The sequence below is a fragment of the Chanodichthys erythropterus genome, chromosome 24 (assembly GCF_024489055.1).
Source record: "Chanodichthys erythropterus isolate Z2021 chromosome 24, ASM2448905v1, whole genome shotgun sequence".
In the NCBI taxonomy this organism is placed as follows: domain Eukaryota; kingdom Metazoa; phylum Chordata; class Actinopteri; order Cypriniformes; family Xenocyprididae; genus Chanodichthys; species Chanodichthys erythropterus.
In genome coordinates, this window is record NC_090244.1 from 20157684 (window position 1) to 20175352 (window position 17669).

Consider the following 17669-nt stretch of genomic DNA (forward strand, 5'->3'; position numbering starts at 1 on the left):
AAATAATAATAAAAAAAGGCTTTCTTTAGAAAGAAAGAATTTTCATTTTTGGGTGAACTAACCCTTTAAAATCAAGACCTTAAATAAAAACCTTACAGAATACATTACAACAGGCAGTTAGACTGAACATTATCTCTTGGTAGCATACATTCTCCCTGTATGGATATATAAAGTTTTGTCAAAATTCCCTGGCTCTTTAAGATACACTGAACAAACTCAAACCATCTCTGAAAACATTAATTCCATTTTTAGCCTTACTGACAAACAAACATACCACATTAACTCTCATACTTGCACCAAGACACACACACACTAACAGTTGTGACAGGAGGCAAAATTGATAGTGCCCAGGTCTAGGATCTGACACTGAGACGCGTCCGCTCCTATTTGTTGATTACTATTGATTTTCTTTGATACTTCATTTAAAAATCAATAGTTGGAAGAGAGAAAAACAGGCATGCTTTACACATACTTTAACATACTATTGTACAGTAGAGAAGCCTTCAGTTTTGGCAGCGCGGTGGCAACCAATTAGGAGAAAAGCTCTTAACAGGTGAAAGTGGGGGAGTGGTGGGGAGGGGCTAACAGATCGATTCTCACTTTTTCCTCCCCAATCACAGAGAGTGGCCATAAATTAAGCTCATCAGTGTTGCCGTGTGGACAGCCAGGATGCACATCGCCTCTGCTCTCCATCTCCTTGTCACTCATAAAGCTCTCATAAGCAACAACACCACGCTTTAGCCACAAACAGTAAGGGAGGGAGAGAGAGATAGAGATTAAGAGAAGAAAGAGAGAAGAGAATGTGATCGCATCACCTTGAGTTCATGCGTGCCCGCAGTTTCTTGGCCTTTTTCCGAGCTTTCTGTCTCTCTTCTCCATCTTTTGCATTGTCGGAGGGCACGCTGCTGTCGGTCACAATGTCTACAATGTATTTTTTTTGAGACAGGTGTTCCTGAGAAAACAAAAACAAAAGACAATTAAAATATGCAAATGCTTCCAAAGAGCTTTTATTGCATATTTTTTTGACTAGTTTGAAAATGGTTTTCTAAACATTGTTTGGGAGTAACACGTAATAGATGGAGGAAAAATTATTTGTCAATGTTTTTGCGTTCTCTCACAAATGTTTTGTGTTCCGTCGAGAAACTTTACGTTTGCTTGTAAAAACGTTTGCGTTCTGCTGAGAAACGTTGCATTCGCTTACAAAAACGTTTGTGTTCTGCCAAGAAACTTTGTATTCGCTTGTAAAAACATTTGCGTTCCGCAGAGAAACGTTGCGTTCACTCACAAAAACGTTTGTTCCACCAAGAAACATTTGCGTTCCCTCCTAAATCCGTTTGTGTTCCACCGAGAAACTTTGCATTCCCTTGACAAAAAAATTGCGCTCTGCCTAGAAACTTTGCATTCCCTCATAAAAACATTTGTGTTCTGCCCTGAAACTTTGCATTCGCTCGTAAAATCATTTGCGTTATGCCTAGAAACTTTGCGGTTCCTCAAAAATATTTGTGTTCTGCCCTGAAACTTTGCATTCGCTCGTAAAATCATTTGCGTTCTGCCGAGAAACTTTGCGTTCACTCATAAAAACGTTTGCGTTATGCCTAAAAAACTTTTGCGTCCATCGCAAAAACATTTTGCGTTCCGCCGAGAAACTTTGCATTCGCTCGAAAAGTCATTTGTTCCGCTGAGAAAATTTGCATTCGCTCGTAAAATCATTTCTGTTCTGCCGAGAAACTTTGCATTTGCGTTCTGCCAAGAAACTTTGCGTTCGCTCGTAAAAACTTTTGCGTTCCACAGAGAAACGTTGCGTTCACTCACAAAAACGTTTGTTCCACCAAGAAAGATTTGCGTTCCCTCCTAAAAACGTTTGTGTTCCACCGAGAAACTTTGCATTCGCTCGAAAAAACAATTGCGTTCTGCCGAGAAACTTTGCATTCCCTCATAAAACATTTGAGTTCTGCCCTGAAACTTTGCATTCCCTCGTAAAATCATTTGCGTTCTGGCGAGAAACTTTGTGTTCGCTCGTAAAAACGTTTGCATTATGCCAAAAAAACTTTGCATCCACTTGCAAAAACGTTTGCGTTCCGCCGAGAAACATTGCGTTCACTCGTAAAAATGTTTGCGTTCGCTCGTAAAAACTTTTGTGTTCCACTGAGAAACGTTTGCGTATGCTAGTAAAAACTTTTGCGTCCCGCTGAGAAACATTGTGTATAAATTGGTTTCACCAAGAAACTTTGCGTATGCTAGTAAAATTGGTATAAATTGGTTTTGCAGAGAAACGTTGCGTTCGCTGATAAAAACATTTACGGTCCTCTGAGAAAAATTGCATTCGCTCGTAAAAAGTTTTGCATTCCGCCAAGAAACTTTACATTCGTACGTAAAAATGTTTGCGTTCCACCGAGAAACGTTGCATTCACTCGCAAAAAAAGTGTCTCAGGAGAACGCAAAACATTTGCGAGAGAATGCAAAAGCATTGACTAAAAATGTATGAATTGCCAAGCACAGCTTCTGAATGTGTGCGCTCACCAGTATTTGTATTATTTATATTTTACTACACAATTAATATTTTGAATTATCTTTACATTTTTATATTTATAGTTTTCATTTTAATTTTAGTTTAAGTTTTAGTAATTTTTTTATTTGCTCTTGTCGTTTTATTACTTTTTTAATATTTCTATATAACTTAAATTTTTATTACAGCTTTAATAATTTTCGTACTTCAGCTTAAATTATTTCAGTTAGTTGGCATTGCAACATTTCATCCAATATTTATTATAGTGTTCATTTTACTGAAAATTATTTATAATAGTTTTAGTTAACTTGAAGACAGGGAAAGGGCATTTAAATCAAATTTGAGTTTTGACTCAAACATACCAATGGGAAACAAACAATATACATTGGGAAGCAAACATCCCAAGGTGGTAGGATGAGATGGCTTAATCAATGTTTGCTTTAACTAGCCCATATTTTGCCAAATATGCACATTAAATTCATTACAGCTCCACAGAGAGACCTCTCAGTTCAAAGCCACGTGCATCTAGAAAAGTCTCTACAGGACAATGGAATGACGACATATGGGTGTGTCAGAACAGAGTGACAAGAGAAGAGATCAAACATCAAAACGTTAATTCCGCAGGACCTCTCCACATAGCACATGTCCAAAGGCAGTGCTTCAACTCTCACACTAGGGTGTAAAGTGGAGCACCTCCATTGAAAAACCAGGTGTTAAGCTCTTTGTGTGGCATGTAGAGTCCTCCCGGCCCAGGCATTGTGCGCCGCAATTATGAAGGCATCTCCTCCATTCGCTGCTGGCATTAAGGCGGCGGAAGTGCTGAGGGGGGAGAGAGGTATAGCGTTCCGTCTCTTTCTGATGATGCCGATATTTCCATGGGAAGAAAGACGGATGTAACTCAATTTTGGACGACGTGATGCATGTGCCAGAAAGCAATTATCCAATTATTCTGTCATCCGGCACCTCGGAGGATGGGAGCAGCGGGTGAGATAGATAAGAGTTCCCACTCTGAGTCGATATTTCAGAGGCCGTATGCTAACGGAGGATGGGGGCCAAAAACCTACTAGGTCTGGAGCTCTCCAGAAATGTGGGCGCACACATTGGAAGAGTCAAATATATGTCCTAGTTTCTCATTCAAATTACAGTTATAAATGCAGACCAGTTGTCAGAATGAATGGTATCTTATAACAATAGAGTTTTTCTGCCCTGTTGATGGTAGAACAATCTTTTCCCAGAGTTTACCGTAATATAACTAGTCATGAAGTGCATTTACAAGCACTTGATTTTAGTCAGACTAAAGCAACAACTTTTTAAAATGCCACTTAAATAGTTTACATTGACTTATTTTTGTGATGTTGGGACTAAAGGTGCAGTCACATTAGCAAAATTTTAGTGACATTTCACAGACATAAAAATCTCTTGACTCTTGTCAATGGTATAGCGATCTATGAAGCAAAGATCACACAGAAGTAATATTGAAACCAAGCAGCTTTCAATTCTGTTGGTCAATTAGTCAATCCGTGTGACCAACAGTGTTAATACAGGTGATGAATAATTTATCATTATTTTTCATCAACAACATTTCTTCACAGGCGAAAATCAGATGATTTTTGAAGGTTTTGAATGACAAAAATCTATAATGAAAATCTATTGACATGTTCGTCAAAGAAAAAAAATGAGACGAAAATGTTAGGGAGGGATGATTTGGGAAGAGATCCAGTCAGAATGATGTTCTGCGTGGTAGATACGCACATTTGAATTGTAACATGCTGATCTACCCGGCGGGACATAAGTTGGCTTACACTTGCTACATGTCTAATAAAATGTTCAAAAATGTCTGGGAGAAAGAAGAGCAGACGTATGGATATATCTGAAAAAGCAACACAAAAGCTCTATTCGGTACGGTTTTCCGTGCACACACCCGAAGTGCACAGCCGTGCATACAGAAATCCGCCTCTCAGACAGCGTACGAGTACTGAATTGAGCTCTCTTTCACATCTTTTCACACCTGAATGGACGAATACACACAACGTTATGTCAAAATGTCCATTTTGGAGAGTATTCACGTAAACACAGTCAGTTGTGTCTTAAGAAAATGTAAACAGTTGTGAGAATATTGGATGTGCATCAATTGGATCCCAGCATTCAGTCTTAAAGTGACAGCAGCCTAATAAACCTGCTGCCATCTGTGCCCTTAAAGGGTTAGTTCACCCAAAGATGAAAATAATATAATTTATTACTCGCCCTCATGTCGTTCTAAACCCGTAAGACCTTTGTTCATCTTCAGAACACAAATGAAGATATTTTTTATTAAATCCGACCACATTGACAATTTTAACAATGTCTTTACTACTTCTCTGGACCTTGAATGTGGCAATTTTGTTGCTTTCTAATGGAGATGAAAAACCTCTTGGATTTCATCAAGAATATCTTAATTTGTGTTCCAAAGATGAACGAAGGTCTTACGGGTTTGGAACGACATGAGTAATAAATGGCAGAAATTTCATTTTTGGGTGAACTAACATTTTAATATTAATCAAACAAACAACAAAAGACAATCACTCACTGCTCTTTAATAGCTTTAATAAGGATTAATCTACTATATGTACTGTAGATGTAGTCAACTAAAACTAGACTAAACGTAAAACAATTCAGATGACTAAAATATGACAAAAAAAAAAAAGGCATTTTAGTCAAGAGACTATGACTAAATGAAAATTTGCTGTCAAAATTAACATTCATGACCAACTTGAACCTGTTATGAAATCTGAGTGAGTAATTCCCTGATTGGGCAATTCCCACTGAATTTTGTCTGTGAAAATTCACAGAACCACGGTAAATGTGACCACACCTTAACAGATAATGCAATTGCTGCTTGGCTTTGTCCAACATTTACAGTATACATTAATCAGATGGCCTTGTTGTTGTGCGTTTGCTTCAAAAGACACACACATGTAACATTCAGTCTAACATAACATCTAACATAACATGTAGTTAATGCTTCAAAACCCACAGTAGATTGATTACAATGGTGTATGTAAACACACTTAAACAATGGTGTATGTAAACATACTTGAATTTTTGTCATCATTTACTCACCCTCATGTCATTCCTGTATGACCTTCTATGAAATGAAAGTCAATGGGGTCCAACATTGATTTGGCCCCAACTTTCTTCAAAATATCTTTGTTCCACATAAAAAATCTTAGGTTTAGAACGACATTGAAGGTGAGTAAAAGACTCATTTTTGGGTTAACTATGGGACTTTTAACCTGTTTTATCGTTCATGTCAGATTGGCATCATTCATGTCTAGGGTCAACGGTGAGGGACGAGTTATGTACTCAATAAGGAGGAGTAAATAACTAATAAGGAGGTGGAGAGAACTAAACATTTGCACAAACATCAGCTCTCCGTTTCATCCAACAGCTCTTCACAGGGTCCATTAAGTTTGAACAATAACGAAGCGAACAATAACAAAGTTTTAACGACCACAGAGAAACATAGCCTCGAATGCTTGACACCTGTCCTTAATGAATTAGTTTGAGACAAATGTGACAAATTGCCATACGGACCTCCGGTTGAAATCTGTACATTTGCATCATATAGTGTTTCAAATGGATGAGTGATGGTGTGTGTGTGCTTGAGGGGGCATCTCACCCGTGTCCCTCGGGAACAGGAGTCGAGCCCTGCAGTCATAACCATTGCCTCCCTGTGGCCAGAGAGGCATCTGTTGAGTAATCTCTCTGAAAGGCGATCTACTTCGCCTGCCGTTCACTTAATGGGATTGTTTCTATAACACCTCAAAGACGTGCACCATCTTGAGATTATAAAGAGGGGTTTGGAGGAGAGGGGAGCACCACAAAAACAGATCTGTGAGAAGACCAGGGCTGGAGCTAAGCTCATAATGTGCAAGTGAACCAAAGTACGGTAAACCATTACGGCAATAGTCAATTCCTTCAAAAGTCTGAGACTTGAACAGAATTTAAAGGATTACTTCACTTCAGAATTAAAATTTCCTGATAATTTACTCACCCCCATGTCATCCAAGATGTTTATGTCTTTCTTTCTTCAGTCGAAAAGAAATTAAGGTTTTTGAGGAAAACTTTCCAGGATTTTTCTACATATAGTGGACTTCAACAGTTACCAATTGGTTGAAGGTCCAAATTGCAGTTTCAGTGCAGCTTCAAAGGGCTCTTCCAATACCAGCCAAGGAAAAAGGGTCTCATCTAGCAAAACAATTGGTCATTTTCTAAAAAAAAAAATATATAAAAATGTATATACTTTTTAACCACAAATGCTCATCTTACACTAGCTCTGCGATGTGCCACGCATTGTGTAAGCTCGTTGGAAAGGTCAGGCCTGTCGTAGGCGGAAGTACTGCGGCAGGGCGAAAAACGCCATCTAATTTTCTCCTCCAACTTCATAATCGCCCGACATCGTTGTTTTACCTTATTTTGTAAAGGCTATTTGACTTTGCATGTTCGCTTTTTAGACGCTGGATCTGTACTTCCGCCTACGTCATGCGTGACCTTTTTTACGTAATACGGATAGCAGAGCTAGTGCAAGATGAGCATGGTTAAATGTATTTCAATTTTTTTTTATATATATATATATATATATATATATATGAAGAGTTTATTTGCAAAAACAGATAACTCCATTTTTATGAATTCTCACAAATCATGTTTTTTTTATTGTGCATTCCAAGTAATAACAATCAAACTGCAGTTGGGCTGTTTTGATTAAGTAATGATAACTCTAAAAAATACAGGTAAATTAAAAAATTAAAATTCATTGAAAGTATGTTTTATATATATATTAAAAGTTTGTTTTTTAGCAAAAGCAGATAACTCCAACAGTCGTTTTTTGGCAAAAGCAGATAACTCCAACATTTCATGTTTCATAGTTAAACAAAACCCAAGTAATTGCATTTAAAACACTCTCAAACACACATGTGCACACAAACGCACACACACACACACACACCCACCCACCCACCCACACACACCCACCCACCCACCCACCCACACACACACACACACACACACACACACACAAACAGATCGGCACACACGTACACACACACACACATGCGCGCACGCTCTCTCTCTCTCAAACACATACACACACACAGATCGGCACACAAGTACACACACACGCACTAATCCACACACGCACGTGCGCGCGCGCGCACACACACACAAGCAAAAGGACAACCAATTTTTCAGCATGTAAGTCGTGTATGATGTACAAGGACTTACAGGAGTCGAAATCATAAATCCTCGATCACTTTTAGTGAGCTTTGATAAAACTTCCCTCAGCTAGCGCGTCTTTTTGAAGTGACTAGAAGCCTTGTCGCCTGACCTGAATACTGCGCGCTGATTCGCTAAAACGGACTTATTGGTTTCTGTCTGTACACAAACAAGGGCGCTTGTCGGCTTCTGCTGTAAAACGTGAACTTGCGATGCCTGAAAGTGGGCAAAACCGGCTCTTCTGACAAAATGGATTTAGGGTACAGAACGTGCTATATATGGAGAATAATGCACAGCACTTAGTTCATTTTTTAAAAAAATGGCGTTTATCGGTTTTTGCAAATGAACTCTTCATATATAGAGTGTTAAAGTAACACTGAAGCAGAGTTAAAGTTAATGAGATAATTAAGTGATTAAGTTATGATTGAGCATTAGTGATGAACACCTGCTGTTAACAAGCAGAATCACTGAAGAGAACCACAATAACTACAAAGGACTTCCAGCCACAGCCTTAGATAAAATCAACTAAGGATAAAAGACATTAAACCTCTCAAGATCTGATTAAACAACTCCACAAACAGCATATTATCTCTTTAACTTTAACTCTGCTTCAGTGTTATTTTAACTCTTTGTAGAGGGGAACCATACATTCTCTGAGCAGAGTTGACTTAACTCTGGAGATTTTCCTGTGCTTAAGGCAGGAACACACGAAGCCGACGGCGACGAACTAGTGGCGACGAAAGCAGACTGTGGGGTTGGCTCACGTCGACAGTGTCTGTGTCCAAAGTTGCCCTGACACACCAAATCGACACTCGACAGCCGACGGCCAAGTAGCACGTCCGTTCTGCACCTGCGTAAGGTGAAATATCTTTCCGGACCAGCAGGTGGCAGTAGCTGAACAGCCAATCAGAATAATTAGATGTCCAGACGGACCGACGAGCTCTGAAGCCGATTCAACATGTCAAATCGGCTGAAAAAAAAAAAAAAAAATCAGACGAGAACCAACTTCAGAACACACTGAGAAAACTTGGCCGACGAAGAAAAACTGCCCGCCGGCCGACCGTCGGCTTCGTTTGTTCCTGCCTTTACGATTATGGAATATTCAATGAATATTAGCATTTAGAAAACCCAAACTTTAAGCATCAGCAATATAAATAGTGATGTTTTCCTTAGAACGACAAACTACATAAAAAATGTATGCTCTAGAAGAAGGACAATGTGGCATATGACGACCTATCAAATTCGATGGACAGGTGATGGACTGGTGTCCACTTGCACATGGTGATAATAGGAGACTTGAGAGATATAAAAAAAAAAAAAAAAAGAGAAACCAGCCCGTGGGCTAGAACACCCAAAAAAACCCACAGTGCTGTCTGTGGGGTGTAATGAGAGACAACTCAAAACATCACACCTCTGCCGATGCTCAGGGGCCATGATGAAGCACTCACTGTCACACTGATACATGTCCCATCCTCCACTCTTTTGTGCGACACAAAAGAGCCGGCAAAAGATGGCTTTCCCCCAATGTGAAACAGACAGCTGTTTGTCATTCAGGTACAATGTAAAGACAGAAGGTATAAGGTAACTAACCAACGACCCGCACAAAAAAAACTTGACTTATACATCCCTTGCAGGATTACATTTTAACCTTGGGCGCATCATTTGACATGACGTCCTTGTTTTAAAGGGAGTACGTTCTAAGGACGACAAAACAACTTGTGTTAATTACAACACTGAACGAATTAATCGGGTTTAATCTCAACTAACATTAAAGTTTTTAATATATTTTTGTACTGTAAAACTTATATATTGAATCTCCAAATTAATGTAGAAACAACATAGACAGTTTATTTTAAATGTTTGTTTAATGGCATCTTTTTACTAAGCACTGAATGAAGGACAGTATCACTGATACCAATGTCTCTATGTCTATATGGACTTTCCCCCCTCAGTTTTAGCCATTAATTATAGCCATTCAACATTACATTACTGAAAGCTAACATTTTTTAACATTTAATAGGATTTAAAAAAATATAACAGCTTTTAATTTAAGTGAACTTGAAACAATCTTCACATAAACCCACTGTAATAAATGTCACATTTAGCTGTTCCTTTACTATATATCAGGGCTTAACGCTAAGTTTTTTCCCCTATTGGCCCAGTCGGCCCAGTTTAGATTTTTACCTGCCCTGAAAAAAAAAGTTATTGTTTTCATTGTTTTTGACCAATGTACCTTGTAAACAGTGGTTTAAGATTTTCAGGCAAATCTGTCTTCACTGCAAAAATTATAAATTGAATATAGACTAATCCTTATTAAAACTACAAAAATGATTTAGCCAAGAGCAGTGAGTGATTTTCTCTTTGTCTTTTGTTCTTTGATTAACATTAACCCTCAGGGGTCTGAGGTTTTTTTGGGGACTTGGAGAAGGTTTGACATGCCCTGACATTTGTGCTTTTTTCAGTTGTTCATAAACATATTAATGGAAAAAGTGCCATTACACTGTATTCAGCACAAACTAGGCTACAATAATATGTGAGGAACATGTATGTACATGGTTGTATTTTTGAAGGAATAATGTTTATACATGGTTATTGAAAAAACAAAAAACTTAAGTCACTGAAATAAAGCCAAAAAATCTATATTAAATTTGTGTTCACAAGACTTCTGGGTATTGGAGGTTGTAGACTAGAGCTTTTGCTTCAAAATGAGGTAAAAATTATGCTGCCTGCTTGTTCATATAAAACAATAGAGAGATTTAAATTTTCTAAAACATCTTTGGTCAAGAAACACAGTATGCGTGGAGGCGTGAATCATCATGAATAATGGGTGATCCTCACCTGAGAAGACAAAACAATCGCATAAAGAGCTCTAATGACCTGCATAAATAATGAGCTCTTTCAGTCAGGTAGGCTGTGAAAAAACCCTTTGTTGATCATGTCTCAAGCAGTAAATACAGAAAAAACAGCAATACTGTGAAATATTATTACAATTTAAAATAATGGTATTCTATTGTATTCTTTAAAATATAATGTATTTCTGTGATGTAAAGTGTCTGAACAGTTATGTTACCTCTATGGCATTTCATATAGGCTTTTAGCTTAAAAGCATGCGCATTTGGAGAAATATTGATGGATTCTCATATGTTTGTCAATTTTCTATACAGAGGAGTAATATTTTTTGTCTTCACTATGAACGCTGGATACTGTTTTCAATTCATACTTGCAGCCGGAGGGCACTCAGTACACCTTTAGTCCACAAATCCATATAAAGAAGAAGAAGACCCCGGAAATAACTGCATGTCTTCTAGAGCTCACTAACCATGGCTTTAACATCCAAATAAACACTTTTCAAGACAATAAATACACGATTGAGACGATGGATGCATGTATTGACTCAGAATTTGCGTCTGAATAGTGTTGACTCCGTGGCCGCATTAGTGGATAATGAGCTGAATCACGAACTTCTGACATGGCTCTCTTTTCATACAGATTACATAAACACAGAATTTTTGTTTTCGATTTGACTTATTTGATGTGACTGTGTATATTATGTGTATATTGCGTATATTGCGTGACTGTGTGTATCTTATCCTCTCTATAGTAGCTTATGATACTCTGAGCACTGCCTATAACTTTTATTGTGAGCACTTCTTGTCTATTTGCCTCGTCATGACGACTCGCTTGTTGTATTCCTCACTTGTAAGTCGCTTTGGATAAAAGCGTCTGCCAAATGAATAAATGTACATGTAAATATTAGCGTTACCTGTAGATTTCAATATCTGTAGCCACTCCACAGTCCTAAGTCTTTTGCTTTTTTGCTACGGGTGAATCTCCAATTGTCACTGATGATTGTCATTTGGATCTTTCTGGGTTACAATCCGCCATCAAAATAAGTTTAATTATTTCAGCTGCTGTTTGAAAAGGCTATAAATGATCCGCTACAAGCAGCATCCTCACGTGATAAAACCGACTAGCCTGGACGGGACTACTTCCTTTCTGTTTACGGACGTGACATAATGACGCACAGACGAACTGCTGCATGCTCGAATTTCCCGCGGAAATCCGCCATGTTGCTCTTATTATAAAACATTATTACAAGCTTGCCGTTGTGAATCGAGACAAGAAAATTAGATCGTTTTGAACACTGGCTGGTTATGTACTTGTTCAAAAGTTGGTTTTGGATAATTTTTAACCAAAAAAAGTTGTTTGAGACATCAGGTCATTCGGTACAACCGCTATAAAACATGAGAAATGGTGTAATATTTAAAAGAATTGTACTAAATATAAAATGTTTGATTGTCCTTTTGCCCTTTTAGATATCAGACTGTTAGCATTGTTTGAAAATATCGTTATTTGGTAAAACCAAAAGTGTCATTTGGTAAAACAACATTTGGTGAAATTTTGGTTAAACCGAATGACTTTTTTGGTGACAAATTTTGTCAATCTTGTAAAAAATGACAAAAGCAGTGTTAATTGATTATAAAAACCACATAATCTCATTGTTAACACTTAGTAAAACTTCAAAATTAATGATATCTTCATTTGTTTTAGTTTTTTTTACACTTTTAAAAACCTTATTTGTCAATATTATATATATATATATATATATTACACACACACACACGCACACGCAGAATATATTTATATATAAAATATACAACACAAGTCTGGAATTAAATCCATGAGCACTTGTGTGCCAACCACTAGGCCACGACTGAAAAACTGTGTGATATTTTAGCTGGAATAACTCAACATTCAGCTGTGTTTCTTGATCTGGCGTCAAAGGTTGAGAATAAATAAAGCTCCAATGTGTCAAACACAAGGGGCCTAGAGCGGCGATATATCACATTAAACCAGAACAGATGACAACCAATAAAGGATAATATAGAGTCCAAGAGGCAATCCAAGTGTCTTGCAGCCACACTGATCCATTGCTGTTGATAATCGCTGTATTTTCAATTTAACTCCAGAGTCTTTTAAATAGCGAAATATGACTAAATACGAGGACAGACGGAGGCTCTGGACCCACTTCCGCTGAAAAACTACGTTGTGACCTCTGCACGGTTCAGCCAACCATCTTAGTTTTAATTAAAAATCTTTCATAACGGCAAGAATTATGGAAGTGCCGACTGGAAAATAGTTGGCGGTTGCGTGAATGAAATACTGCACACCAAAATGAGCAGAGACATAAATAAGGAGCACCGGGGCGTCCATGGCAAGACTATCCAAACAAGTCCTGTGGCCAGGTTTCCTTAAAATGCAGCAACTGCGAACGAATGACCAAAACTGCACATTTTGACATAAATTGCTTATAAACTCCTATTGAAGAAAAAGTACTGTTCTTTTCCAATAAGAGCCAAGGACACGGTAATGAACTCTAGGACAAATTTACAGTTCAGACACCCTGAAGTTTCCAATTTAGCTAATTTTGCTGACTGTTACAGATTGCGTCGTATAAATCACAGGTAAACGGTTTCCTTTTTTACGTAAACCAAATGAACGCTGTTTAAAAACTAGTTCCATGTGAACAGTTAATTCAATTAAATATATCAAGCTCCACAATTCAGACAGGCCTCATTAAGTCAGCTGCACCTGACGCGCGTTGCACGGTTGCGAGACGTGCCGCGGTGGCTCGACTGTGTGTTTATCACACTGTCAGGCAGAGAAATAGTTGGCTGCGGCCAAGGCTAATGATTTAGAGGTAGCACTGGGGGTTTAAATATTACTTGCTGAAAAAAAAGGTTCGAATGAAGGAGGTCCTGGGGCCAAAGGTGCGACATATAGCACCAACAGTTGTCAGCCGTACAAAGAAGCCCAGTGTGAAAGCCAATCTCATATTGCGGTGAGAGATCCCGCATTTAACGAGCCGCGTTCAGGGGAGAGGCACTCTGTCAAGCCCAGAGACAAGGCAGGGTGATCTCACCCCACGCCATATACACAAACACTATTAGTGTTGATTCGCTCGTAGCCTTTTATGGTCCCACAAAACAGGGGAAATATGGGAAAGTTGGTGTTGATCCCATCAACCTTTACAGATATGAAAAATGATCATAAAATTAAAAGTATACCCTAAAAATGAAGTTGAATGTGTGTGTGCTGTTTGTGTGTTGGAGAGATACATGAGCAAGAGTGAAATTATTTACATGAAGTAAATACATTTTTAAGTAATGTTTTAACCTTTTTAATAATAAATTTAGGGATTCATATTTGTATACAAAATTAGAATTAAGTGTTGGGCCTATATTTTGTTTATTTTACAAATATATAATAATTATTAGTATAATTTATAATAATCACATTTTTTAATTAAAAAAATACTGAAAAATTAAAATATTGAAAATACTATTCAATCCAGATTTTTTTAATATATCTAACTGATTTTGACATTTTATTATTTAAATTTTATATATAAATTAAAATGTACATGTAATTTATACATTTGTAATAATTATGTATATATACATAATAATGTGCATTATATATATATATATATATATATATATTAAATAAACAATTATTTTTAAATTTATTTATATATATTTGAGATATATATTTATTTATATATATTTGAGATATATATTTATTTATATATATTTGAGATATATATTTATTTATATATATTTGAGATATATATTTATTTATATATATTTGAGATATATTTATATATATTTGAGATATATATATATATATATATATATATATATTTGAGATATTATATATATATATATATATATATATTACAAAATAAATGTAATTATTTTATATTTATTTAAAATAGTTTACTTTTTTCATTTTTAAAATATCCAACTCAGTTTGACATTTTATTATTTAATTTTTTATATTTATTAAAATGTACATCAAAATCTCACAAACTCTCTGCAGTTTCACTATGAACTCCTATGGGAAACCATGTTCCTTCAGTGTTTTTTAGTGGGGGAAACTCACCACCTCCTCGTCCGACAGCTCCCGCCCTTGAATGCTGCTGCTGTCCCGCACTGCCTGCTGGTGTCTCTTACCCTTAATGTGACTGAACAGGTGGACCTCAGAGGTGATCTGCAAACACAAACACAGAGGCCGGAGATCACGTGAGGCGATTCGCCAAATATACAGCCATGGGCCTGAAACATACCAACCTACCACACAATACGTTTTGGCATCATTCATGGACTGACAGTTCTCAGGTGTCAAGACATATGTTCCAACCCTTTAAAGCTAAATATGATCCCTTGATCCTGACAGACATCTGCAGAGCTCACAGACACATCTCATAAGAGCTAAAAAAATCAGTTATTCATCAGTGTTTTCTGATAACTAAAATTACCAAAGAGCTTTGACACCTTAGTTTTGAATGCGTCGGCGCCCCAAGCACTGTTTTTACCAGCTCAAATATCACCTCTTGAGTTTGTAGAGCAGCTCACCTGTCCTGAAAACTCAAGAGGTCATGTGAAAAGCATATAAAACTCCTTCTCCATTGAATGTCTCTATTATTTATGTAATGGTTCTGTTCACCATGAAAAATCAGGGTGGTGTAGCCTAGTGCTGAAAGATCTGAGCTGGTAAGCAAAAGGTTGACCGTTCAAACCCCATCTTGAACTACCACCACCAAAACATCTCTTTTTGTGTTCCACACTAGAAAAAAATGGGTTTTGTACTACATGAGCATGAGTTAATAAAACTTTTCAGATAACCGAAAAGGTTGTGGTTTCAAATCCCAGAAAAAGTGATCACTTTTGTGCATTTGATCAAAGCAGTTGAAGGTTCACCAAAAAAAAATAATTATAATATAATTATAATAAAATTAAATAATCTTTTACTCACTTTCACATTGTTGAAAAACCTTTATGACTTTCTCTGTGGAACAAAATATATTTAGAAGATTTTTTGGTTTTGTCCATATTATAAACCCATTATTGGCAAAATGACAAAAAGGTAATTGGAAATTTTTAGATTTTTCTACCTTTTTTGTGTTCTGTAGAAGATAAAAAGGTTTGCAATGATATGAGGTTGAGTAAATGACAATTTTCATTTTGAGATAAACTTTTCAGATAACCGAAAAGGTTGTGGGTTCAAATCCCAGAAAAAGTGACATTTGTGCATTTGATCAAAGCAGTTGAAGGTTCACCAAAAAATATTAATTATAATAAAATAAAATAATCTTTTACTCACTTTCACATTGTTGAAAAACCTTTATGACTTTCTCTGTGGAACAAAATATATTTTGAAGATTTTTTGGTTTTGTCCATATTATAAACCCATTATTGGCTAATGGGACCCCAAAATGACAAAAAGGTAGTTTGAGATTTTTAGATTGAGATTTTTCTACCTTTTTGTGTTCTGTAGAAGATAAACAGGTTTGCAATGATATGAGGTTGAGTAAATGACAATTTTCATTTTGAGATGAACTTTTCAGATAACCGAAACGGTTGTGGGTTCAAACCCTAGAAAAAGGTCATTTGATCATTTGTGCAAGTTTAAGGAATAGTTCACCAAAAAAACAATTCACCTTTCAGATAACCGAAAAGGTTGTGGGTTCAAACCCTAGAAAAAGGTCATTTGATCATTTGTGCAAGTTTAAGGAATAGTTCACCAAAAAAACAATTCACCTTTCAGATAACCGAAAAGGTTGTGGGTTCAAACCCCAGAAAAGGTGATAACTTTTGTGCATTTGATCAAGACAGTTTAAAGAGTAGTTCACCAAAAAACAATTTACTTTAATATTGTTAAAAACCTGTGTGACCTTTCCTGTGGAAAATGATATTTTGAAGAATGTTTTGGTTTTGTCCATATTATGAACCCATTTTTAACTAATGGGACCCAAAAATGACAAATGTAGTGTGAAATCAATCTACACATGCTGAATGGAAAGATTTTTCTACCTTTTTTGTATTCCGTAGAAGATAAACATCAGGTTTGCAATGATATGAGGTTGAGTAAATGATGACAATTCTCATTTTGAGATGAACTTTTCAGATAACCGAAAAGGTTGTGGGTTCAAACCCTAGAAAAAGGTGATCAGTTTTGTGCATTTTATCAAGAGGGAATAGTTCACCAAAAAACAATTCACTTACATATTGTTAAAAAAAAAACAAAAAAACTGTGTGACCTTTCCTATGGAACAAAATGGATGATATTTTGAAGAATGTTTTGGTTTTGTCCATATTATGAACCAATTTTTGACTAATGAGACCCAAAAATGACATAAAGGTAGTTTGAAATCAGTGAACTTTTCAGATAACCGAAAAGGTTGTGGGTTCAAACCCTAGAAAAGGTGATCAACTTTCCATTCATAAGATTTTTCTACCTTTTATTGTATTCCGTAGAAGATAAACATCATACAGGTTTGCAATTTTAAGAAGTAAATGACAATTTTCATTTTGAGGTGAAATTTTCCAATAACCTAAAAGGTTGTGGGTTCAAACCCTCAAAAAAGTTGAACTAAAAGAAACCATCACTATTGTGCCCATGATTAAAACACTTAAAAGGAAGTTCACCCAAAAATCATTTACTCATTTAAAAACATTTACAACTTTCTTCTGTGAAAAAGAAAAAAAACTTTTTTAGAGGGTTTTGTCCATATTATGAAAGTAAATGGGGTCTAAAACTTTCAAGCGGCAAAAAGAACAAAGGTAGGGAGAAATTAATCTATGCGAACTGAATGGTAATTTAAAAAAAAATAATAATAATTGTTGTGTTCTGTATAAGAAAGAAGTTCACACAGGTTTGAAACAACATTCATTTTTTTCTCTTTAACCTTATGTTAGTCCAAGGGGACTAAACCAGAAAGTGGCTATGCATGAAAGTGAAAAATTTAGCAGAATTAACTGAAAAGTAAGAAAGTTTTTCCAATGGCAGGTGAGGACAACAGTATCCGGATGCTTGTGTTGTTTGTCTCCTTTGAGTCCTGGAGTTG

At 36.5% G+C, this 17669-nt stretch overlaps 1 protein-coding gene across 1 annotated transcript in view; it reads right to left on the reverse strand.

The window, feature by feature from the left end:
• scaper (S-phase cyclin A-associated protein in the ER) overlaps positions 1–17669 on the reverse strand; it is a 141795-nt gene that overhangs the window by 81320 nt on the left and 42806 nt on the right. Inside the window, exons 19-20 of the mRNA XM_067380065.1 lie at positions 14705–14812; positions 816–952 (exon numbers count right to left, since the gene is read on the reverse strand). Coding sequence (XP_067236166.1) covers positions 816–952; positions 14705–14812 — 245 coding nt within the window. The remainder of the gene's footprint in view (positions 1–815; positions 953–14704; positions 14813–17669) is intronic.